This window comes from Trichogramma pretiosum, unplaced genomic scaffold, assembly GCF_000599845.2.
Source record: "Trichogramma pretiosum strain Unisexual culture from Peru unplaced genomic scaffold, Tpre_2.0 scaffold36, whole genome shotgun sequence".
In the NCBI taxonomy this organism is placed as follows: Eukaryota; Metazoa; Arthropoda; class Insecta; order Hymenoptera; family Trichogrammatidae; genus Trichogramma; species Trichogramma pretiosum.
The window spans coordinates 568618-593805 of NW_019641685.1; the positions used below are offsets into that span (position 1 = coordinate 568618).

General features: G+C 36.0%; 1 protein-coding gene and 1 non-coding gene across 4 annotated transcripts in view; both read right to left on the reverse strand.

Moving 5' to 3' along the window:
- The window catches only part of LOC106651127 (telomerase-binding protein EST1A), a 54274-nt gene that overhangs the window by 17843 nt on the left and 11243 nt on the right, over positions 1 to 25188 (reverse strand). For all 3 annotated transcript variants that reach the window (XM_014369505.2, XM_014369506.2, XM_014369504.2), the window contains 7 exons: positions 19915 to 20060; positions 12518 to 12699; positions 12234 to 12307; positions 9279 to 9391; positions 5338 to 5441; positions 4638 to 4811; positions 4063 to 4215 (listed from right to left, as the gene is read on the reverse strand). In XM_014369505.2, the coding sequence (XP_014224991.1) occupies positions 4063 to 4215; positions 4638 to 4811; positions 5338 to 5441; positions 9279 to 9391; positions 12234 to 12307; positions 12518 to 12699; positions 19915 to 20060 (946 nt within the window). The remainder of the gene's footprint in view (positions 1 to 4062; positions 4216 to 4637; positions 4812 to 5337; positions 5442 to 9278; positions 9392 to 12233; positions 12308 to 12517; positions 12700 to 19914; positions 20061 to 25188) is intronic.
- Positions 20400 to 20472, reverse strand: Trnaa-agc. Its single transcript has one exon. It is a non-coding gene; the product is annotated as a tRNA-Ala (tRNA).

A 25188-nucleotide genomic window follows, 5' to 3' on the forward strand; every position in this document is an offset into this window, starting at 1 on the left:
GTTGGCACAGCTCCGTATAATCTTGGCGCCATTTCAGTCGATTTGTGGGAAAACTAAAAACAATGAAAATGACTGTACAATATGACATTGATCATTAGGGTCGCTGAACTGACTAACGCTACTCAATAACGGCAGAGAGTTTCCCTAGTATAAATGATCAATATATTATGACTATTTTTTGAACAACGAGAGGTCCCTTGGAAAGATAATATTAACTATAAATGACACCGTGGATTGACTTATACATTTATTTTCACTTTGCCACTTGCGGATTTACAGACGAAGATACTCGCCATCTAGTGGTGAAAGCTCGAAGTGGTATAATCGCGTTTTAAAGTGTTGATAGAGCTAATCTAAATATTTTGAAACAACTGAATAGTCATTTGAAGAATAATTTAAAAATGTATTTAATTATTACAACATAATTTTAACAACAAAACTTAATTAACTTTAAAAATTTAACCGTGGGGAGAGAGAGGAATGTAACTAATACACAAAAGCGCCTTGACAAATGGTTTATTTTTCGGAGTCGTCAACCGAAATACAGTCATTTTGCATACACACTTATATATTGGGTGAAAAAAGCGCGACTCGACAGCTCACAGCGAATTTTTCTTCGCTGACATTAAATTCCAGGCGGAACAGCGCCAGAGCTAGCGCACGAAGCTTACGGTACAATTGGCGAGGGCGCACATGACACACATGTGCGAAATTCGCTACTCTCGCGATGCATAAGGAGCATATACAGGAGGAACGCAGACAGCGGGCGTGATTCATCAACACGACAGCAGATCATTCGGGACGATTTTCCTCCATACGGACGCGGAGTAGAAAAAGGCCCCCTAGCTTAGAACTAGTTCTTCCGGGTGCGCCTCGAGCAGTGGCTTTCGCTCGGCTAGCGCACGCGACGCACAGGGGAGACCATGGCGGAGCAGTACGCAGTACACATGGCCACGGACGGAGTTCGAGTACGAAAAATGGCAGGCTTACACAGCTCGTGAGACTCGATAGCAAACTCATATTTGTATATATATGGTGTACGTAAGTACGCGCGAGCACTTATATCGCAGAGACACGTCGTTGGTAAAACACAGACAAACTCGTGTATACACGCACACATGCTGTACTCGCAGTCGTCTATGCACGTGTGCAGCGCTTGACACCGTCACACAAGCTTAGCCGCACGCTGTATAGAGTTAAATAGGTGAGAAAGAGACGACTCAATCTGCGCGCGTACACAAACACACACAAACACACACACACACTCGCGCGTAGATAGCGCATGGACTGGCGGTCGGTGCACACACACTGCACAAGCCGCAGTAGGCACTCATGACCTCTGCTGATTCGTGTTTTCTCGCGCTCGCGCCTGGACTTGATTTACGAGCTGCGCAATTTAACGATGCTGCCTGCTTGTTATTTATGACTGTTAGCAAGCAAATTAGGGCGAGTCTTGTACTTGAAACAAACTACACGCCGCACTCGGCACTACATTTTCGTCAAATGAAAACGACTCTTTTTTTTCGTCCTCGTCGCGATTTTCGCTCCTACCCCGCGCCTACCCTGCCCCTACACTGCTATTTACTCTGCTGTTACTGCAGTCGCCTACCTTGCAATTACTAACTTTACACGTCTTAAGCTTAGGCACTATCATCGCGAGCACCATTTGATACTTTGATGTATGATCGGTTTGCTTTTTTTTCGCTGGTTTTTTACCTGCTTATGCATCTTTTGGACAGATTCATCAGCGAGACGAGCCTTCGAACAAAGAAAATAACATTCGATGGGCTCCACTATGAGCACGAGGGGAGAATGCGCGCACGAGGCAAAAGAGCCACGTCGGGTGGAGATGTTTGTCAGTATCTCGAAAGAAAGAATTCGCCAACTTGTAGTCACTAATATTTCAAGTAAGGTGCAGGCCCAAGAGGCGTTACGAGGCATCATTTTTGGTTGGCGGTACACGTCCACCTCCAGTCATTAGGCTATCGAAATTCAATATTAATAAATGATGATGTTCGAAGCTCATTTTTCGATCAACGATTTGCAGAGCCGTGCAACACTCGCCAAAAATTAATCATACAAAAAGGCGAGTCAGTATACGAGACGCATATAACGATTAAAATTAATACCTGCAAGTTAAAGCTGTCGCATATTTTAGCATTAGGCGCGAATTAAATATTTTACTGTACTAAGTAGCTTTAACAGTCGTAGGGACTCTATAAATAGCCATCTAATCTCGAGGAAATTCGCTGAAGAGATGCGCGTATTATCGAATCGGTCGCGCGCAACGGCACAGCTCTGCTAAGGCAACTACGACACGAGTCGCTACATATATAGTCATATATAGTATACAGGAAAGTGCAACGGCCTACGACGCAATGCGAATCACGGGGAAGAGAGTTAGATTCGTATCTCGATAAATCAATTTCTCTTTACTTTAAATATATGCTCGGTGGCTCATAAATCTTTTCCCATATTTCGTCGAGGTAGTAGCTCTTTATAAATGATGTATACATGCAAGCTATTAGCTATACATCTCTGAACCACAAATGCACCTGTGTGAATATACAGGTGAATGGGCCATCGATTTTTGACATTCAGTGAATTTTATCGAGACATCTAACTGTAATGAGCAATTTCAATATACGGCAATTTTTCAAATGATCGGGTCTTTTACTAACGAACTTTGAGCCCATCAAAGGAGAACGATAAAAAAATTGAATATGAGATAAAAAAGACAGTATTTTTTCAGAATGGGAGGTCCCTTGAACATCAGCAAAGTTGGAACTAAACGAGACGATCGTGTTTTTCAATAAAAAAAAAATATTCCCCACTTTAATGAATCTTCTCGGCGTATTCTTTCGTTTTAAAAAAGTATGTAAAAAGACATCGACTTACGTATTTTTATTGAAAAAAAGAGAAAAAAAATACAAGCTTAATATACACGAGTTATTTTTTTAACCACTGCACATTAGATTTAAAATAATATTAATTCAGAGAGAAGTTAATGTCTTGGGTTTAAAAAATGTAGCTTAAAGATAGCGATTCTATCATCAAACTGAATAGTTCAATCACAATTTTTATTTGTGCCTACCTAACTAGAAATGGGATTAGTGGTATAAATGCAAAGATATTCAATGTTAAGGTTTAAATAGTATCAAAATAGCAAACAATGCAAAATAAATAATACATTTCATACGTAAAAAAATTATTGAGAGAAGGTAGTACGAGAAAACTGGACATTTCAAGCCCCAATGTCTTTTCAAAACTAAACGCGGTTTAAAGTGCTTTAATGTAAAGCGGATCCTTTTGTTATTCGTACAAACCGTTTATATATCATCCGACCGGCAGAGGAACTTTTGAGATGAAAAACATGCTGCGACAAAAGCGGCAGCGCAACACGTTTCCGTACAAACGAAAACTACCACACGGCGAATTTCGCTCTGGCTCGGACGAAATGTGTGTGTATTTTCCGCTCTCCTCCAAACGTTCGCTCTAGCTATAATATAGTATGCGCGTAATATTTTTCTCTCTCTCTCTCTCTCTCTTCCTCTCTTCCTAGTCCTCAGTGACTGCCCGTTATCAACGTTTTTTTGGCGCACTCGCTTGCTCTCTGGATTTATCGCCCACATATGTAGCTACTTTTGCGTATGTGTGTGGCTATAAATGTGTTAGTGCATGCGTGGCTCACATGGTATGCGACAATAAGAGCAGAATATATGGCTGCGATGAAAATTTACTCGAAAAGTTTAGCCGGTAAAGAAACTCGGATTACGAACAATTCAGCAATACATTGACCAAGTGCTGAGATTATCGAAAAATTATGGATTGTAGATAACGACCTGACTAAAATATTTAGTACGTGTATTTTGTTTGCTGTTTGAATTTTGGTAAAATACTGTCATTGCAGAAAACGTAGCTCTGACGAACGTAACAGTAATACATACGTGTAATTTGATTTTTATATTCAATACTGTTAACACAGTACTCAATTATAAAAATTCAGTGAGTAATATAAGTATATGATTATTTGATATAATGACTTAAAAACATGAAACTCACCTGAACTCGCTGTCTTTGATGATCTTTCGTTGGCTTTCCACCAACAGCAACGGTTAAACCGTCACTGCTGTCCGGCAGCTTCGATACTTTCAGCGAGGAATCGTCTTCGTCTTCATCTTCGCTGAAGCTTTCTACCAAGATATCGGTATCATTCTGCAAACAACAATGACTATCAGTATATATTTTTTCAATAATTAATTGTAAAAATCATTTGATCTGTTTTCCCTATTCGCACACATTTACATAGCGAAACCATACGAGTATTTATATGACATATCAATATTCATGTAAAAATATTCACCTAGCATTGATATACGCGCCAAGCAAATTTTTTTTCCAAACACGTTCAAATACATGGTGTATAATGTTAATTGTGCAAAGGGAGCAGAGAAAAATTAGAAAACTCGTTAAACACAGGTACAATACGTCAAAAATTAAAATCAACGGCGATAAGTTACATTATACGGTGGTATCGAGATTTACGAGGTGTTTGCCGTAATAACCATGGCTTGCAGGATAGTTCGTATTTTATGCCAGCGACGAAAATTATTGCAATGTAGGAGTTGCCAATTTACCTGACCATGCGGCGAGCCCGGGGAACTGATGCTGGACGTCTCCACTACAGACACGTACTCACTTTCACCTCGTTCGTTCTTTTGCAACTTCAACACTGGTATCTCCAGACCACAGAGGAATTCTTGTCCGAAGAACAAGATTTTTTTTATTCGTGAGCAGACTTGTACTAATTCCTGTTACAAATCAAGACATAATTGTTTAATTTCATTGACAAACATTGTGTTGATGATAATGACTAAATTGAACGGTAGATGCAATTTTTTTCTGTATTTTGACGTGGAAATTTAAAACTAAATATTTTATAAAGTTAATGAACTAATCTGCATAGTTTTCCGAAATTATTTTCAAGTCGTTACATTGTAAGATCAAGTATATTGACCATAAAACGAAGACTAAATATAATCCTGAAACTTTTGCATAAAAGTCATTTTATTAAAAGCGTCTAAGTTTTCATTACACATACATTAGGGTTAGTGAAGGAGCAGTTATTTACACTGATATCGTTTGCAGTATTCAACCGGGGTTTAAAATATCATTTACGTTATTACAAATATTTCGAAAAAATTAAGTATTTACATGAAGTTTGCTTAAGTTATTATTAAATCTGTCATATTATATCAAATGAGAGCCGGATTGAGCTATTTTTAGAGTAGACTCTATTTATATAATATTGAAGTAAACAAATATATTAAAACTCACAATATCTTCTTTTTTGTCGGCATAAAACGGATACTGAGGAATGGACATTAGTGGCGTAAATCCAGCTAGCGTCGTATCTTCAGGCAGTTTAACCAATTTGACCTCTGTAAAGTTAAAAAAATCATTAAATTTATTTGTACCTAGTTTTTTTAGATATATCGCCATTAATTTTATAATTGTACGAAAAGATGGATGTAAAAGGACTCTATCCCAATTGATACCATATGGGTGTCTAAAATAAGCCAGTGATATATTAACTCAGAAATAACTCTGAGGTCAAAAATTTTAACTTTGTCTTTCTAGTGCATGAATATAATAGTGAGCTAAGTTTTATCGCATTTTCTTCAGTAATTCAATTTGGTAGTACACTATCGCAAGGCAATATTTTTTTTGAACGATTAACAAAATTATACTGAAAACAAAATATTAAAAGCCACTGAAGAACACGCACATTAACCTGCTCCATTTACAAAGATTTTCAATCCATTTAAATATAATTTAGAGTTTGATTATGCTTATTTAACGTTTAACTCTCCATATTACATAAATACTTACACGTAATTAAGTTAATATATGTTACCATATATTAATATCATATATTAATAAATGTTACTATATATTAAACTAATTGAACGAGTCTAATAAGTAATTTTTGTAAACAGAACTATAAGAAGTATAAATTAAAATTTTTTTAATAATTTATAGTTTTCGATCCGTTAGAAACTTCCGTAGATTTTCTTTCAATCTTACAATTTGAAATAATTCTACAGATGAATGATACTTATTTATACTGTTATAGAACAAAATTAGTATTTAAATAAATTGTCAAGAATTAAGTTTTTTGGCACTTTACTACGATTAATAATAAGCGTATTATAGTCACCATTAAAAATAACTTGAGATTTTTTACGATATATATTTTCTAACTGTACGGCAATTGTCAATTCATTTTATTCTTTGATGGATTCGATTATTTTGCTTATTTTTTTTTTAATTTTAAGTTAGCGTTTCTTTCTTGAATCAAAAACCATGGATATATTTTGATGCCTAATTAGATAGTTGTTATTATTAAGACAATCATGTGATCAGAGGAAAAGTTTATTGAAAAATTAAGCCAAAAAATGTCTTGAGCTCTAAATAAAATGAAACTGCTGGCCCGAATTCAGAAAAACTTGTAAGCCCGGTGAGATTCGGGTATGAAAAGAAAAGCACGTGTCACGTAAAACTCAGCAAGAGCCGAGGCATCCACATGCGTTTCATTACACGCGACAAACGAGATAAAAATCCTGATTCCATGTGGTTGGTTAGCGAGGCTTGGCAGCTACCGCTGAAAAACCGTTTTCAAAGTTACGACGTCGTAACATTTATGCTGATGAAATAGACGGTCGAAACGACGAAGCGTGCGCGTAGAATCGACATATAGTTGTCGCTCGCGCGCTCCGTTGACCAGGCGCTGAGGCGACAACTAATATCGCGCGGCGCTGCAGGAATTCGGATAGGTGCGCGAGCGCTTGTACCATTTTCCCTTGACGATTTACCATCGTCGCGAATATTATGTAGACAAAAAGAGGGAGAGAGGTGCGACACTGCCGCGCGGCAAAGCGGCGATATCGGCTGAGAGGACGAACCGTTACAAAAAGTCCGTGCAAATGACCCTCTGTCGCACTGGTCTCACTCTGCTTTCAACGGAGTCAGTTGCGGAAAATAGATATTTTCGAGAGGCCAAGTTGATCGAGCTCGCTGTATCACTGATAAGTGATTACGATTGTCTGGAAAAACGCATAAGAATGCTGAGGTATCTCATAAGAAGCTTTATTCACTGCTGCTTGTTGATCGATGCAGCGCTGTAATTGCATGCGCACGCAGTCGTGCGAGCGCCTAGTCTGACTCGACGTAATCTCTTGAATAATTTCCCCATAATATGGATAGCTTCGTGTCCTACTTTTGGCACAATATGCAAACTGTCAGCTTCAAAGTAGCTTGCAGCAATTTTTTATACAATTGACGAAGTCGAATTGGTCGTCGAAGTGAACATTTTCCATCACTGGTACAAAAGATTGAACTTGAAAACAATTTTGTTTTGCAAATTTAAGTGCATCACAGCTGCTAAAAAATTATCGTGTAATTGAAAGAAAAGATATAAACAAGCAGGCATTTCATGCTCGATTAAGTCGCTGTGAATAAAACGACTCAGCGGAAAGAGCAGCTAAGATGACTATACCATTAACAACTTGATCATTAACGGATGATCGATTATTTGGGTTAGCAATGCGCTTTCTTACCCTTGCGAACTTCCATATGAAAGTGTGCTAAGTGTTGCGCGCCGCATCAAAATATAATTCTACATTTTTATGATACTTGAGACAAGTTTTAATTGAGACTTAATGTGAAAATTAGGTCATTTATTCTTAGGGTAGTTTTTGCAAATTCAATATAAGGAATTATTGCTACGAAAGAAGACGGTAAGTTATACAACTAATGAAAATCATCGGAAAGGACTTTGAACTCGCCAATTTATTTCTCGTCAAAATCTCATTCATTTAATAACATACATATTATTACAGCTTTGAACGGTACAATAGTCAATAACTTAGCACTACGTAAAGACAAAAAGTCTTTTCCCTTGGGTATAGCTGTTAATATTGCGGAGAAAATACCACAAATGATTAAAATAGAATTTTTAAACTTCCGATCTACATGGTGAATCTCACGATTATTCTCTGGCTATAACGCTGCTGTATATAGCAGGAGTCAACGCACTTTCTAGATCGGTATGATCGATTATCGCTCAATCTTTCATTGGTTACTATGCATGTGATTGCTGCAACCATCTGTATTTTTTACAATGGCCGATCATCTTGCAAGGAAAATATACACATATACTATGCTCTTGCAAATATTTTTTAAGTGAAACTTTTTCAGGCGCAGTGGATATGAACTATTAACTCGTAAAGAGAATTCAAGCGGACAAGATTAAGAATAGGGTAAAAAATAGATAAACCGCTTATTTTTTCTAACTTATAAAAAAGAGATGGACCTAAAAGTGAAGCCAATCTATTCGGCCTCTGATTGGTCGACTGACTTTTGACTCGAGTCGAAACGTAATAAAGTGACATCTACGGTCATAATAGCAACTTTTTCGAAACTGACTGAAAGATGTACGCGCGCGAACCGCGCCTGAAAGTTGCTAACCTCAAAACACAAATAAAAAAATTGATACGCGCGGAGCGCGTCTTAAACGTCTAGTAGATCTAAATAATAGCATCGTCGTACTTCTTTTCTCATCACTGTGCAAGTGAAATTTTTCACTCAACAGACATTATGGAACAATGTATTATTTAATTGGAAATTCAACAGGCCATAAGATTTATTCGATTTTTTTAGAGAAAACATTTGTCAAAACCCTTACCAGAATGTATGAAAATTCTTCATGAATATTCAGAATCGATCGTTTTAAAATTTATAAAAGTACACAGTTAAAAATATTTACAATTAAATTAATGTGCCTTGAATTAAATTTAGTTTAAATAATATTCATTTGAAGTATTTTATATGAAAATTGATTTATATAAGCAAAGAAAAAAAACGTACACTTTATTTTTAATTTTCTATAATGAAAATGTGAAATGTCAATTAGTTATTTTAATTAGAAATAAATTTAGTTACATTTCATTTATTACCAACAACGGTATTGATTTACAAAAACATTTTTCAATATTCAACAACGAAAAGAGAAACAGATAAATGAAATTATTCAATAATGATAACTAGGAATTTTATATTTTTCGAAAAAATAAATTTGTCATACATTCATAAGTCTGATATGTATTTTCTTTAAAATGTATGAAATAATAGGATAAAACTGATGAAATTTGGTAACATTATTACAGTGATCGTATTTTACACCTATCATAAAAGAACAAAAAAGTAACTTGACTTACCATCAAGACGGTTCTCAGCATCAGGTGCTTCTATTACTATATTCTTTGGATAGTCCAATTTTTCAAAGAGATTGACCAACATCGCTAAACGGCTCCATGCTTCTCCTGGAGGCCTGCAAACATGATGTTAAATCAGTGATGCTTAGTGTTTTTACTGGTGAACAAAATATATCAATCAAGAATCTATTCTATCAATATTAGTTAAAAGCCTGTCTTCAACAATGTATATCCCCATACCGATCTCAGTGAATTTCTCAGATCCATGAAGCACGAGAGAAAAATTAATAAATAGGAGCCGCAATTGAAGCTAACGCCACACTGACTTGTCGACAAAGAGGTCGCGGGCAAAGGACGCGAGGCTATAAAGACTAGCCTACCGAGTAGAGTTTTGTGGAACACTGGTCTTTGACCTGGTCATGAGCGACGAAGAATCGTGCGAACGAGCGTCCGAGAATGGAAATGTCACAGGACAAGTAAAATAAGTACGCGCGCGCGATGGCACTTGCATTATAGACTTGCTTTTTGAACCTGCACGTACGTTTACTTTCACACGGGGGACTTGCTACAAATTGTGCTTGGATTGTCCAGTTATGCGAGATGACTGCGCGAAACATAAATGCCTTTAGACATCGTAGAATAAAATAAGTGGCAAGCAATAGTCTTAATTACTTGCTCAAAGTGGCAGCGATACAATCATTCAATGCAGCGTTTGGGGTCTTTGCTCAGCAAATAGAACGACGCGCTTGCCCGTACAATCGACGTGTATAGATAAGGACATGCACATGACGGAAGTCGTTAAACTATAACAAATATATAAATTTCATCATTGAGATGATGCTCTCGAGTATAGGCTTAACTCGTTTGCATGCATGAAAAGATTTGATTTTCCATCATTCAGCCACCTTGCAACCTGCCTATTCTATTGATTTTCTTTAACCTCTTCGCAACCTGCGGCAATTTCGAGCTGCTGCTGCTGCTGCCGCGCACGTATACAGCTTACTTTAATCGCTTTCGCTTCGGCAAAACACGAACTGCGAGGGTAATTTTTATTTCTGGGTGTCGAGATGAGCAAGTAACGGCCCGTTCTCCTTTGCAAAGAATCTTCTCTTTGTCATATTTATCAAGCAATTTGCTTATAAATGTTACTTGCTGACATTTTAACTGGCTGAAGATAAGATTCTCCTATAGTGATTATGCTTATTCCATAATTTTATCTCAAACAATGATGATACATTTTTTTCATACCAGCGGCCCGAAAGTGACTACTTCCCGGCCGCTGCGCAAAACGGGAAGAGCTATTTTCGGGCCACGAGGTATGAAAAATAGTATACAGGCCTAAGCCGCGAAAAAAGAAAGCCCCAGGGCACGTGTTTATCGGCCTCGGCTTCGCCTCGGCCACTAATTACACGTGCCCTGGGACTTTTCTGTTTTTCGCGGCCTAGGGCAGTAATATACTATTTTGATATTTCTTTAACACATTTCAACCTTTGAGTAAATTTGGCTTTCTTATATGTCATTAAAAAATCTTCATTTATTTCAAAATGTTCAAATTTATTTAAAAAATCGCTACTATACGTAATTATCTCGAAAAAATATGAGGTTTTCTGCTCAATGAAAATAATAACGTCGTCTGTACGTTTTAAAACTCGTTTAGTTAGCTTTAGACTATTTTTTTGTTATTAAAACATGTTATTATAAGGTGATGGACAATTCAATAAGTTATTACACATATTATCTTTCAGTCTTTGACGTTAAGTGAACAAGCTCTTAAACATGAATTCAAAGAAACCTCAATGACAACGATAAAAATAACCATACTTGTGAACACGTTTTTATTAAGGTCTTTATATTTTCCCAGTCTACTTGGAAAGCTAATAATTTCTAATTTCTTTTTTAATTTGCATTTAAATATCCGTAAAAGTTGTTCAAGCTCGTTTAAATATTTAGTAGGCAATATTCCCTTTATTTAATATCAATACCATCATTATTCTCATTAATTTTCGTTCATTGCAAAAGTCCGTTGATTTTACCTCTCACGTGAAAAACTGAAAGTATCGATGCATTATCCGTTCGTTTGATTTGCCACTGATGCAGTCCGCACAAGGGGGTATAAAAATGCGCCTACTGCATGTAAAAGCCCTCTATCGCGTGCGCCCCGTACTTGACGATACAAGACCAATAAAACGTCGGTAGTAAACACGAGATAGAAAAAGAGAGACGGAGCCAAGTCAATGTAGAGAAGAGGGGTACACTCCGCAGTACACTACCTATGTAGTGTGCCAGAGGCTCTCTATCTCTCTCCAGGCGCAGAGAGTTAATAATCTGTCGTGTTCAAGCGTGTGCGGAATGCAAAAAGGCACTATCAAGTCGCTTAGAAGAAGCAACTGCTTGGACGAGAGAAGACTAGCTGGTGACTGTACGCCGATGGTTGTTTCTTCCGTTGCAATGCTCTCGTACCGTCTTAACCGAGGTTTCGAACGACAACGACGCCGACGAGCAACGAATCGTTGGCCATCCTCTTGTACAGTTCATTATATTGATTCGCTCCCTCTCTTCGAAATTCATCCACGGTGGTGCATCGAATCGAGCACGCTCGCGAGAGAGAGAGAGAGAGAGAGAGAGAGAACTGGTTTTCAATGAAAAAGCATGTGCCACGCTCGTACAAGTTCAATAGGACTAAGTGTTATGCTTGCTACTTTTCGCCAGTGAGTACATTCGCGTTGCAACGGTTCGCGGAAGGCGTTGAGCATTGTTGGGCATTTAATGCGCGCGCGCGAGAGCTATAAAATGCCATTATAAGTGCGCGATTAGCTTGCCGAGAACTCACGCTTATAGCAACCGAAAGAATTTTCGAACACCTTTGAAACCTTTCGTTTGTATTATCAAACTGATGACTCTACTAGGTGTCAAAAACTATACTATATTAAAATTGTTGATTGAAATAAATTTACTTACCCAACTCGATAATCTGAACACGAAGGGGGTGGATTCCATACTGAACTGTGACACAACAACCAATCACACCAAACCTGCATCAAAAATAAATGTAAAGTTAATCGATTATAATATGAGAATTTAGTCAGTCTATCAATTTTATATTGGGAATTGAAGTGAAATTGAAAAGTTGTTTGCCAAACACTCGGATTTCGATCCATCAAATTTGTGATTTTATCAAATTTTTCTCCTCCGACAATGAAAATACTTAATTCATTTTAAAAAATTCATAAAATTATACATACTTTGATCGCAGCTAGCAAAATTTGCATATCGTCTGTAACTATGAGTCTTGGACGTTCCTTTGATTCAAATTGCGCTTTGACCAAATTAATACCCCGCTCCAATATGAGACTGAACATTTGTAAGGACATAATCAGAGCACGTTCTTGTACTTCAGATCGATAACTTTTTTCTATTTCTGTATCTGTAAAAGCATAAAAGTAATTTATATATTAATAAATCACAAGTAAATCATATGTAAGTGAAAAATAAGTAATGAAGTGTTATAAAATTGTTATTAGTTATCAAGGAAATTACCATTGAACTAAGGGGATAATTATTCGGAATACTTTGCGAGGAAACCTCCTTAGTATTTATGATTTTTCATTGTTGAAAACTCATAATTTTAGAAAAATATTTAGAAGAAAAATGACAGATCAAATTTGATGTGTTTATGAATATTATACTTATTTACATGTAAGGAGATATGAGTAATTAAATCTATTAGGAGTTTTTTCTGAAAGCTTCATGTCAGTTAAAAATAATGTTGTGGTATCTTCGAGTTGACAAAGAACCAACCATCATGTACATCATATGTAATGTACATAGAAATAGATGGCAGACGATTGTATTGAAATAAATACGCATCTTTCTGCTTCCATTCCCACGCCCTCTGTTTCTGTTGCACTGTTCACATTTGTCCGATTTTCATTCTCTATTATCATATTTCATCCATCCATCTTGTTTACCTGTTTTATATCATTCTACTGCTTTCCTCTCTTATTTTTTTTTTTATTTTTTTGTCTTATCCTGCTGTGTACAATTTCTTATGTGCTTTTTTGTCCGTGACTCGAGACTGCTGTTTCTGCTGCAACTGCTGCTAGTTATACATACGTCTATCCCGTTCGTCTCGATATGCAGCTTTTATTTCTTTCTTCAACGATTAAGGCGCGACAGCGCGTACAATTGAAAATGGCCATGCCTCTGAACTGTAAGTATCCGAGAGAAAGAGAGGATAGAGTCGCATAGTTGTCGCTGCTACGGCTGCAGAAGCACGAGGAAGAAAATCAGCTTCCAAGTACTTTATGAGGGCGACATCGCACGCGGTACCTTTCATCCTCGAATTCTACATTAAAAGATATTCATAGTTGCAAACATGCGGAGGATTGCCTCCACGTCTTATATAGGGATCCCCGGAGACTTACGGATAGTCCGAGCTGCTCTTAAATCTAAAAAAGACGTACAGCTCGACTGTGGATTCCACCCTACGACCTTTTCCTCTAGATCAGTCAACTCGCGTATAGCCGCGCTGTTTTCTTTTCTCTCCTCTTTTCTTTTCTCTGCCTTTTGTTTCTCTTTGGCTAGATTAACATCGCGAAATAACTTAAAAATACTACATATCTCTTTGAAAAAAAATTAAAGAAAATTTCATGACTCATTCATATTTCTTTTAAATGCAATTATTTACTTTTGAATGAAAGTAAAAACATCAGCTTTATAATAAAAGGACTTAGAATCTAATTTCTTATCCTAGATGAATCATTTTTCTAAAATTCTAGGCGAAAATTTATTTATTAAAATGTTATAAATTGATCGAGTACTGAAAAAAACAAACAAAAGGTCGGGCTTTGTATTAAAATTTTTGAGACGATATAAGTCATGAAAAAATGGCATAAAAATACCTGCCATGGAAACTGATAAGAATGCACGCATACCGATGGAAAGCGCACGAGGTCGTATATGCATGTACGCGAAACAGCAAGAAACTGTCGGAAAAGCATTAGGATTACACAGAGCATGTGTGTGTGTCTGAGTATACAGGCGAACGCACAAGTGAAGGATCGCTCAAGTTCCGCCTTTGCCTCGGCGACTGATATTAATACCATCGGAATGGGTTCGTTCGAAAATTCCACCCACTCGGTAAATGATGGAAGCCGCCTACGCGCCCATAATAGGCTGGAATATACAAGCGCGCGAGCTCGAGACGTAGTGTACGAACGTTTCTCTTGTTTGCCGAGCCATCGAACAACGACAATTATATCTCTTGTGCACTTGCATGTATCCTCCACCGCCGCGCGGCTGCATCGTGCTGTATAGAGGTTCGCTACTGCACACACGCGGGGCATTGCCGGTTGTCAGTTGTGCCTCCACGTTCGCATAATCTGTTTCTCTCTCTCTCTCTCTCTCTCTCTCTCCGTTGTGCGCAGAATAGATGTTCTAAGAGGAGCGTGCCAAGAAGGTTTCAATAACTCCTATGCGAGCGAGAGCACTTTATTGCTCGTCGTTGTATACACGCCGAACCTACCCCCTCGCTGTACATTCTAAAAGCATTACGATTTATACTTGCTTCGACGTCTTCAATCTCTTATTCATTTTACTTAGTTGCCGAACGTAAGAATCGAAATCACTACGCTCATAAATACGTCTCTGCCGTTTATGTACTTAAGTTTGAAAAGTGTATTAATGCTCGGAGTAGGGAGCATATTTAAGATGATATTCCGAAGCCACAGGGTACTTGCAGTAAAACCTTCGAAAAAGTGATGTAACTTATACAATTATTTTGACTTTGCCACTTGCAGATATGAAGATAAAGGTACTCGCCCTCTAGTGGTTATAAAGTAATTAACAATTTAAAATCAAATAAACTGTCATTTTTAGGGCATTTTACATTCATTTGTTATTTGTAACTTAATTTTAACAAATAGCCAGAAACAAACCAATGAATGTTTAAATATTTGAAAACATTCAAAATGTTTTTTTAATAATTAGGCCATTATTGATATTGAACATATCTACAAGCGAAGTGCTTCTACATACTTAGCCTGCAGCTACTGGACAAATTTATAAAAAGTACATCTTTTCAATTGACAGTCGATAGTCTTGTCGGCCTTGTTTTTGTCCAATTAAGAAAATCACATAGCACAGCAGGTTATATTTTCAAAGTCTTATCTTAAGCAAGAACTGAGAAAATTGTATAGTTGTAGTATATTGCTATCAAACTATACAATGCAAGTAAAGACCAGATAAAAATTGAAATAATAGTCAGAAGAGAAAAAAGTAAACGATGGTATAGAATCATCTTTCCAAAGCAAATCGATTTGAACAACTTGCATGTCTGGTGTGTAAGCCATAAACAGTACGCAAAAATTATTGTGGTAAAAAACATGTTTGAGCGGACAAATAAAATGTCGCTCAATTATGCTATCAAGTCAATTTAATCGTAAAATTTTACAGCCTTGCGCGAACACGTGTGTGCATGTATATTGTGTGCATGTGTGTTGATGTATGCCAAGAATCGCTCTGCTTACCCGATAAAATTTCAATAAGTCAAACGTTCATACCCTCTTAATAACTAAGAAGCTGGCAACGACTTGAAACTTGCTCTTTATGCAATTACCTCAATCGAAATCTCACTTTCCGTTAAGAATAATTGTACCTTTGAAAGGATTAATGCCGTGATCAAAACAATAATAATCGTTTATTTTATTTTGAGAATTAAAAAGAATTAGAAGAAGGTATGTCTAGGCGCCATTTACTGGTTTCATGAAGGGCTTTCAAGTCGACGGTAAACGGGTTCATACAATAAGGATTTATAATGTTTTTCATACTAGCTTACGCTTTTGTAATATCAATGAGATGGAAAGTTGTTAATTCTTCTGCGTCCTCTCGTAATTTATTTTTATTTTATTGATTCTGCACAATCACAAATGTAATTACTAAATTTTTATTTTTTTGCAGATTAAAAGGTGCAACATTTTTTATACATTTCTGAGTGCACAATCTCAATTCTAATGTAATGTTAAAATTTTTAATTCTGTGAATCAGAAAATTTATGTAATTTTTAATACAGCTGTCTTAAAAAATATTTATTGAGTTACAAACAAAACGATAATAAGCTTGATATGTCGATAAATTTAAGCTTTAAAAACCATAAAATTCATGAACTGGTTTCTGTAAACCTAATACGATAGTGTCAGTACAAGTTGAAAATCTAGAGGTGCTTTTTGTTTTTGGCTCCATTTCAATTTTTGTTGAAGTAAAAATATGTTAAATAAAAATTTATAAAAGAAAAAATAAACTAATCGTACTTTTTTCAGATTACCTTTACAATATAGATTTATAATGGCTAAACGGCGGAAGAAAGGAGAAGAAGATTGAAAAAAAATGGTAAAATAGGGTACTTAAAGCTGGGACTGCGAAGGTACACGTAGCAACACCACAGCTTGCATCGGTATATAGGTATTATACGAGGCAGGCGGCAAGCAGCGCAGCGCAGCACGCAGCGAGAGTAGCAAAGTCAGGCTCAATGTACGACCTTGAGGAGGCCTTGTCGAGGTCGCCGACATGATTCCCATCCTATCCATGATTCTGTTTTGCTCCGAACGGACGACAGTACGTGTATATATAGAGAGCTGCATAGTGGCAGTAGCGGCGCACCATAGCGGCGCATTAGCAGCCTCTCACTTATAGAGAGAGAGAGAGACTCTCGGCATCGCTATGCGACTGCAACCCGTCATTCACATGTGAAACGCGCGCGAGCTGCTCTGATAAATAGAAAAGCTGAAGCGTTGGAGACTCGGTGGTGCACGCGAACGATGAGCAGCTGCGCAAAAAGCCTCAGAAGTGCGAGTAATTTTTTATTCACCTCGGCCCGAAGACTGCCCGAGAGAAAAGGGCGTAAACGTAGACGACTATACTCGAGCCCTCGCGTAGTAATCATTAGCTTCCAGAGCGAGGAAATTTCACGGATGGCAGCAAAGTACACGCTGCAGAAAGAGAACGCGTCATGCCAGCATCAGCACTTTTTGCCACATAAAAATATACGTAAAATGCAGCATTTTTGCAGTCCGTAGCAGTCAACACTCGATGCGGCTTCGATCGTAGCTCAGCTAAAATTATTGTGTAATAGAGTGCGAGATTTGACGCGATTTTTCTTACTTATTAAATAAGCTCAAAATTTATATGAGCAAATATGAATATAAATCACATTCAAATTAAAAAAAGGAAATCTGTTAACAAAATGAAAAAAAATACATTTCATGAGATATGAATGTTGATGGTTAGGGCTGTATAATCTCACTGTTAGAAAAATATTACAAACATTCATCTTTATTAATTAGAATCATTAAAATCGATAATTTATTGAATAATATGATTCCAATTTTTTTTAATTTTACCAAAAAAATCGTTTCTTCAATGAGACTTAAGCACACTTTGTATTATAAAAACTTAAATAAATTATTTTTTAAATGAGTCCTATAGCCATTGTATTATATTTAAAAATTTCTTGGATAATAATCTTTTCTTTTTCTAATATATAAAATAAAATCATCATTAAAAAAAGGATTTTGCTCGAGCTATATTGATACGATCAGGTTCATTCACCTGACGTCCTTGCCAAAGCCACCACCAATGCACAAGAATGATTTATAAAACAGATCGAATACCTATCATGTAACGCATTATTACACCAATTATGCGAAAACATTGATGTGTTGTAAAACCATGCAAAAAAATGAAGGTCGAATTCAATTCAAAATGAATTTGAAAAAATGATGATATACCTGTACCATAAACGATGTGTGCAATAACAGTTTGATACAAAATCTATATCGAGATATTACTATCAATAATTCGATGTGCACGTATGAAAGACGCACAAAGATTCAAAATGCAAACATTTATTTCCAATAATTTAATAGAATATTACATTTTAAATGGGGTAATGAGAAGTAATGAAAACGTTACGTGCATATAAATAGAAATGCAACTTCGTCACGAAATATGAACTTTTCAAATGCAGATAAATGTACTTAGAGCAATATCACGAAGAATGCAATAGATTATGCATAATGAAAATTTCGTTTACAGAAATATGCACAAAGCGCGTAAAGATTGAATGAATTAAGTAAGAGGGGAGAGACAGGAAAAACTCGTTTCTCACGGAGCGATGACATCTTGCACTAATACAAAAAGCATACTTGCGTGATGTTAAAAATAACACAGTCAGATATTTATAGCACTAAGCTTCATTACGTGAATTGTAAATAGCTGACTTTGCGGGCAATTTATAGAAAATAATAAGTACTTTTAAAATGTTTTTAAATTCTTAGTAATTATTGATAATAAAAAAGTTAAAATAATTGAATCATCTAAAACTCAATAAGACTTTGAAAAGTATGTTGTAAGTACAAGTAAACACTTTGGTAAAATAGAAAGTGTTCCTTTTAATTGGGTTTTTTACAGTCAAAATTCACAGATTATGTGTACTTATTTTGAAGGTTTAGATTCAATTCCATAACTTTATCGATACCAAAAAAGCACCGTAGGTAACGTATTTTTGTGATTTTACAAAATAAATTTTTACCATTGAAAGCAAAAAGTTGAACAGTTATAATTAATAATAAAAATACCTTAAAAAACATTCTGAAACTATTTTTTTTATGAGTGACATTAACGCACTTAAGCTCAACGTGAGAAAAGTTAAGTGCGCAAAAACTTTTATAGAGAAAAAGAAATCAACACAATAAGTGAGCGAAAACTTTTTTCATCTTACCTATGCTAAGATGCATGCTTACAGACAACGGAAACGTTACATCTTTAGATAAGAGAGTGATAATCAAGGGTTGGGACGCTATCAGTACCGACTATCTTGGCACGGTTGCGAACACATACACGTTCCAAGCATAAATCAATGAGCATCGTAGGCGCCTATCCTGCTATGGAGAATCTTCCTCTACAGTTGTCGCCGCTGCATTCAGTGCGCGACTTAGCTAATTGGCATGTGGCATGATAAAATTTCATTTGAGCCCAACTTTAAATGCCTAGTGCACTTATACAAATTGCTTGCGAGGATGCTTTTTATATCAGTAGTGCATTTTTTTAATGCAACAGTTTACTGATTGTGATCGTAGACTTAGACTTGATAATTTTTTGAATCCGTTTCATTATCTCGAGAATATCAGAATGCGTTAAAATTTTAAGAAGTATATTTATAAATCGAGCTTTAAGATTCAAAAAAAGTTTCACAACTGACACAAAAAAAAATAATCTCAAAGAACATGAAATTTTTTCGAGGCCAAACTTTGACTTATACAAATTTTGTACTTTGCCACTTGCAGGTTTTCAGATAAAGGTACTCGCCATCTAGTGGTAGAGGTTGGTTTTTAATTATGATTGAATTTTCATAAGTGTTTTGTACTATTAACTCAAAAATTAAATCAGTGGTAAAACATTAATTTTCATTTGAAATGTTTGGATGCTGGCACTATAAAATACTGTACGTTACTTATGTGAATATATTTTTTAACAAAACTTGGGATAACAATCGCTTTCACGTTTGATGCATTTTACAGAACTATTTCTGTAGGCAAAATAGTGATAATTTCAGGTTTTTTTAAAACAAAGTTTACTATCTTACCTTTAAGTTGAGTTGAGTCGATAGCGAACATATTCAGGGCTAATAGTTGCAAAAGTCGTGAAATTGGTAAAGGCAGAGGAACATGGTGAAGTAGAGAGCGAAACTCTCGTAACATCTGAATAGCAGCTTCTTGAAATGTCTCCAAACTGAAACAAATAATACATTTACGTTGTTTATTTAAAATTCAATATTTTCTCAAAATCTCAAAGTAAAATTTAAAAAATCGGACTAAATGTATATTTATAGTGTACAAACTGAAATAAAATTTCATTTTTGTTCATAGCCAATATAATTTATAAAGTAGTGTATGAATATTAAATGATGCTTGGCAGTACTGCGGCTTGTCTGTATTTATTATAAGAACAAATAACCTTTAAAAGTTTAGTTTAAAACTTAAATTATTGAGGGATTCGAGATTCGAGAGAGATATCGTATAAATAAAACTTGTCAAAAGCGAGAACTTTGATTTACAGTAGCAAAAGATTTGGAGGCGCCGGGTATCGATCCCGGTACCTCTCGCATGCTAAGCGAGCGCTCTACCATCTGAGCTACGCCCCCTGATATTAAGTACCAAAATTTTGAACAACTTCTACAGCTTGGTCCGTTGCCGTACATATTCCGACGAAAGTGAAAGGAAAATACGCGTGGACAGATCTGATGAGAAACAATCAGGCAAGTAGCTCAAATCTGACCGTCGTTTATTCACGTTTATAGAGCATATCAGAGCGTACCGACAAATGAGAAACAATGTTTCCTTATTTTTTACTACTGTTACCCTTTCCAAAAAATAAAAAATTCATAAATCAAATAGAAACAAACATTACATACGTGATTGATTAAGAATGATCAATGATGTGAAATGTAGTTTTAGTAGCTTAAGCTTAGTAGCTTAGTGGCTTATGCATAAATGCAACATAAATGATGACTAAAACGATAAGAACTATGTTAAAAAGCAAAGTAATCGTTGGAATTTTCTTTATTATCGATAAATTAATCCACTGGAATAAATCGTATAATCATACACAATTAATGTTATAAAGATAAATATTCGAGGGTTTAGTGTCTGAGCAAATATTCTTTGTGGACTTATTAATTTACTTTGATGAAAACTGAATAAATAGACACATGTATACTCAATATATACAGTAAAACATTGCATATACTAGTAATACATTCAGGAGCTTCTAAATTGTAAGTTAACACTCATTCAACTTTCTGAATTTTAAAATGGATTATTGATTGTGGGATATTGATTATAGCATTTAAATTGTTTTTTCACAAATTTAAGGAGTTCATACTCTAGTAATATGTTGACACCTTCTACATATATTTAAATAGGCTCATTATAGAAAATAAAATTATTTACTGATCAAAGTAATCAAGTGAAAAATTCAATTAATCATATCTCAATTAATGAATGATAGTTAATTTAAATAACATCAGCAATTTACTCAGAGAATGTACGAAAAGGTTTTCATTTTTCCATGCATCTATTCATTCGTGTGAGCAAAATTACACACTTAAAAATACTAGTATGATCATCGTGTAACAACTCTCGTTCGCATCTTTCCCAGGATACTATGGCTAATGAAATAACAGCCAAGTCATCACTCGCTACGCACGCGCTTCCTTATTTTCATTATTAGCACGACGAGATATGAAAGAATTCCAGATAGAAAAAGAATAAGCTCACTGGATAGCTTTGAATATTATGTTCCACACACCTCATTTTTGTTCATGAAAGATTTTAAAAACAGCGTTTTCAATTCTCTCTCCGAAAAGATAAAAAGTTTGCTAAGTTTGCTTTTTTTCCAATTGAGGATTCAATTTATTTCTGATATGATGTAAGATAACGTTACCCTCTTCTCTTTATCTTGCATAAAAAGTCTTTTATTTCTGTTAAAATTTGAAATTGAAATGCTCAACGCTAACCAGAAAGAAAAACAAAGTAGAAGGTGAGGGAGCTACTTCAGCGAGGTGTAGGTATGCATGTACATAATTGCTCATTGGCCACGAGGACACTCGAAACGGGCGCAGTCTCGTAATAACCACGAAAGATTCTTGAATTGCACTTTAGGGCATAACGGCATCGAGATGCGCGCAGAGAAGAAGTCACGGCATAAAGGTCGAACTATTATACGCCACGCGGAGATATTATTGCTCGCGCGCGAGTTACTTGGGACAATATGCGCGCCTGATGATCATTATAATTTGAAGCCCCGAGACCCACTTCTCGCGCTCGCATGAGCTCGCAGCCACGAATGATGGACTCTTATATCTTTGTATACGAGTAACACAATACTCTGCACTGATATGAGCTCTATGCTCCTAGTTTATCATTCAAGCTATGTGCAACTCGTACGCGTGCTTTTTTTACCCCAAAATCTTATATTTCAAAGCCTAGTGCAGAAAAGACGAATGATTATCGGTCATATAAATAATTCAATATTGCATATAGCATTTTCACAGAGAAATACAGATTTCGATAACAAAAAAAGGAAAAAAGGTTTCTAATGATTGGTAGACGCGAGGTATAACAGTTTTTTTCAATTTTTTATCATAGCTATTTGCATTTTTTGTAAAATTGCTTATCTGTAACGTTTTAATCATTTCAAGCAACTGTAAACATAACGATAAGACTCGATCGTATGTGCACATCAGGCGCGTATCACATTATGTAGTAGAATATTATTGAGTAGACATTCAAGAACACTAAGATGGTTACAGTATGGTGCATAATAAGAAAGAACAATGATGTATTCCACTTACAATTTTTGAGATCAAAGAAAACTCGAGTCATTGCCACGAGAATCACCTCGATGGTAAATTGCGGAAGGGTAATTTATAAATGTTTTCTTGAGAGTAAGAAAGGACTGTGAATTTATACGTATGTGTAAAGAGCCCAAAGTATTGCATACGTTGACCCGTGAACTCGTCTGGTTCACACATACAAACGAGTAACTAAGCCAATCGAATGGGGCGAAGCACAAGTGATACTTATATAGGATACAAAAGCATATGACTAACGAGTTTGCACTTTATGAGCTCTGTTGCATATAACGGACCCGGCCGATCGCGACTAATGGATCATAGTTCCTTCGCATAGCTGTCTGTATCACACTTACACAGACTCTCGAACGCACATGTACTGAATGCCCGCAAAGAGCAAGCGTCTAAGCCACCACAATCAGGCGTATTATATACGCGCGTGGGCAAGGTAATAGCGATTGTGTGCGAGTCTATACTGACCCTCTTTAACGCCGCCTTATCTTTTGGGTCCATCCTCTCTGTTGGATTCTATATTCTCTCTCCCGTCAACTCATTTTTACTGCGAGACCTCTGCAGACTTTGGCTTTGCATCATTGCAGGGTCAGCTGAAACTCATTATGCTCGTACTTTTGTGTGCTTTTTACAGCTGTTACGTGTGAGTAACGAAAGCAAAAAGCAAAGGTTACGCGAGCCCTAGTTATTGCGATTTTTAGTTTCACACCTGTGGACCATCATTTTTGAGTGATGTGACGCGAAATAATAAGAAATAGCCCGAGGCAATTTATAACTTCTCACGCTGGGAAGAAGGTCACAGCGAATGATGCTTGCAGCGACTCACAAAATAACACGCGACGGACTTTCTTTCAGGGATCGCTTGCACTTTCCATTTCTTCGAGTGCTGTAAGTTGCAAGTATGACACAGATACGAACCTCGGTCATCTGCGCCTGATTAATCGATGTAATATTACGAACAATTACCACCTATACTCTTCAAATGATATAATTATGCATAGGCTTCAAATAATACCAGGACTTTTCAGTGCGCTGCACGCGTACAAATCTTACCTGCACTCGATCACCTTATCAGAAATTTAAAAATTCACGCTCAACGCATTGAGCGTCATCTTCCCAAATCCAACGACCAATCAAAACAAACTTATTTCAAAAAAACAACACAATACTAATATTTGTATTATTCTCTTTATGTATAAAAGGATCTGAGCATAATGTCAAAGTGAATCTCATAATAGGCCGTGAGACTTACTAATAAATGCATCGAAAGGACTACGTTCAAACTTGAAGATATTAGGCTGCATGCAGTAGTCATCATATCGAACCGTCGAAGGAATTCAATCCTAACAAGGTATTTTTAAAATTCTACGTTAATAAATTGAACTAAAAGCAGTGCACTTGGGCAGTTTCGTCTGCTGACTACGGAGCTTGCATATTATACGAGCACTGCCTCGCTCCCTCTTTTTACTATCGATATAAAATTATATTAATCCGTGAAATTCAAATGTTACACGTTTTTCCTTTTACGCTGGCGCTCGATCACGATTGCTTAATGCTCGCTAAACGGATTATAGCGTTTACAAGAACAAACAAATGTTTCGATGAGCCTTCATAAGCTCGCAACTAGCCTAGTCTTTTCTCTCCTTGCCCCTTCGCTCTCCTCAGTAAACTGTGCCTCGTCTGCTAATATTTATGGCAGAGGATATTTTATCGAATGCGTATGTATTAATGCGATTATATCTGAGAGAAGCCTTAAATAGCTTATATCTATGAAATATAGATTAATTGCTATTGACTTTGAGCTTTGCTATTATTACTCATCATTAATCGGCTTAGAAAAGATAACAAGTAATGTTGCTCAATTATTTTTGATTTTATTGAACTTTTATTAATTATTTATGAATTTTCAATAAATTTATAAAAAAATATGAAGGATGAGTTGCAAGAACAACATATTTTGAAATAGATTATTCCTTTATTTTGTATCGCACACATGATGCAATGCAACAATTTGATATTCGACTGTTTTGGTTTCAAGTTTGACTCAATAAAAATTGAATATTTCTCATTTTTAATTATACTAATTTTGTACAAATAATAGAAATTCGATTTGATCGTTTTCCACTACTATATCAAACTCAAAGTCATAAAGATCGTGTTGCACATTAAGTGCTATACATTGTTTGATCGCTACCTTAGATAAGAAAATAAGCGAATAAAAGAATAATATAAGACTCCGTACGAACGAGAGTTTCAGATTGAAAGAAAATAATAAATAAATATAAGTAAAAGAAAAGAGCGCAGCCGCCACTTGCAATCGTCCGATCGTCGATAAAAGTTTTTTTTCTTCTCTTTCCTATCCGATTTTTTTATTTTAGTCACTTTCTTCCGCAAGAAGAAACTTTTAGCACATGACCACAATAAAAACGAACATACAAGATATGTGTGTACGTACATATATGGAAACGCTTTTATTCATTCAGGGTGGGTGGA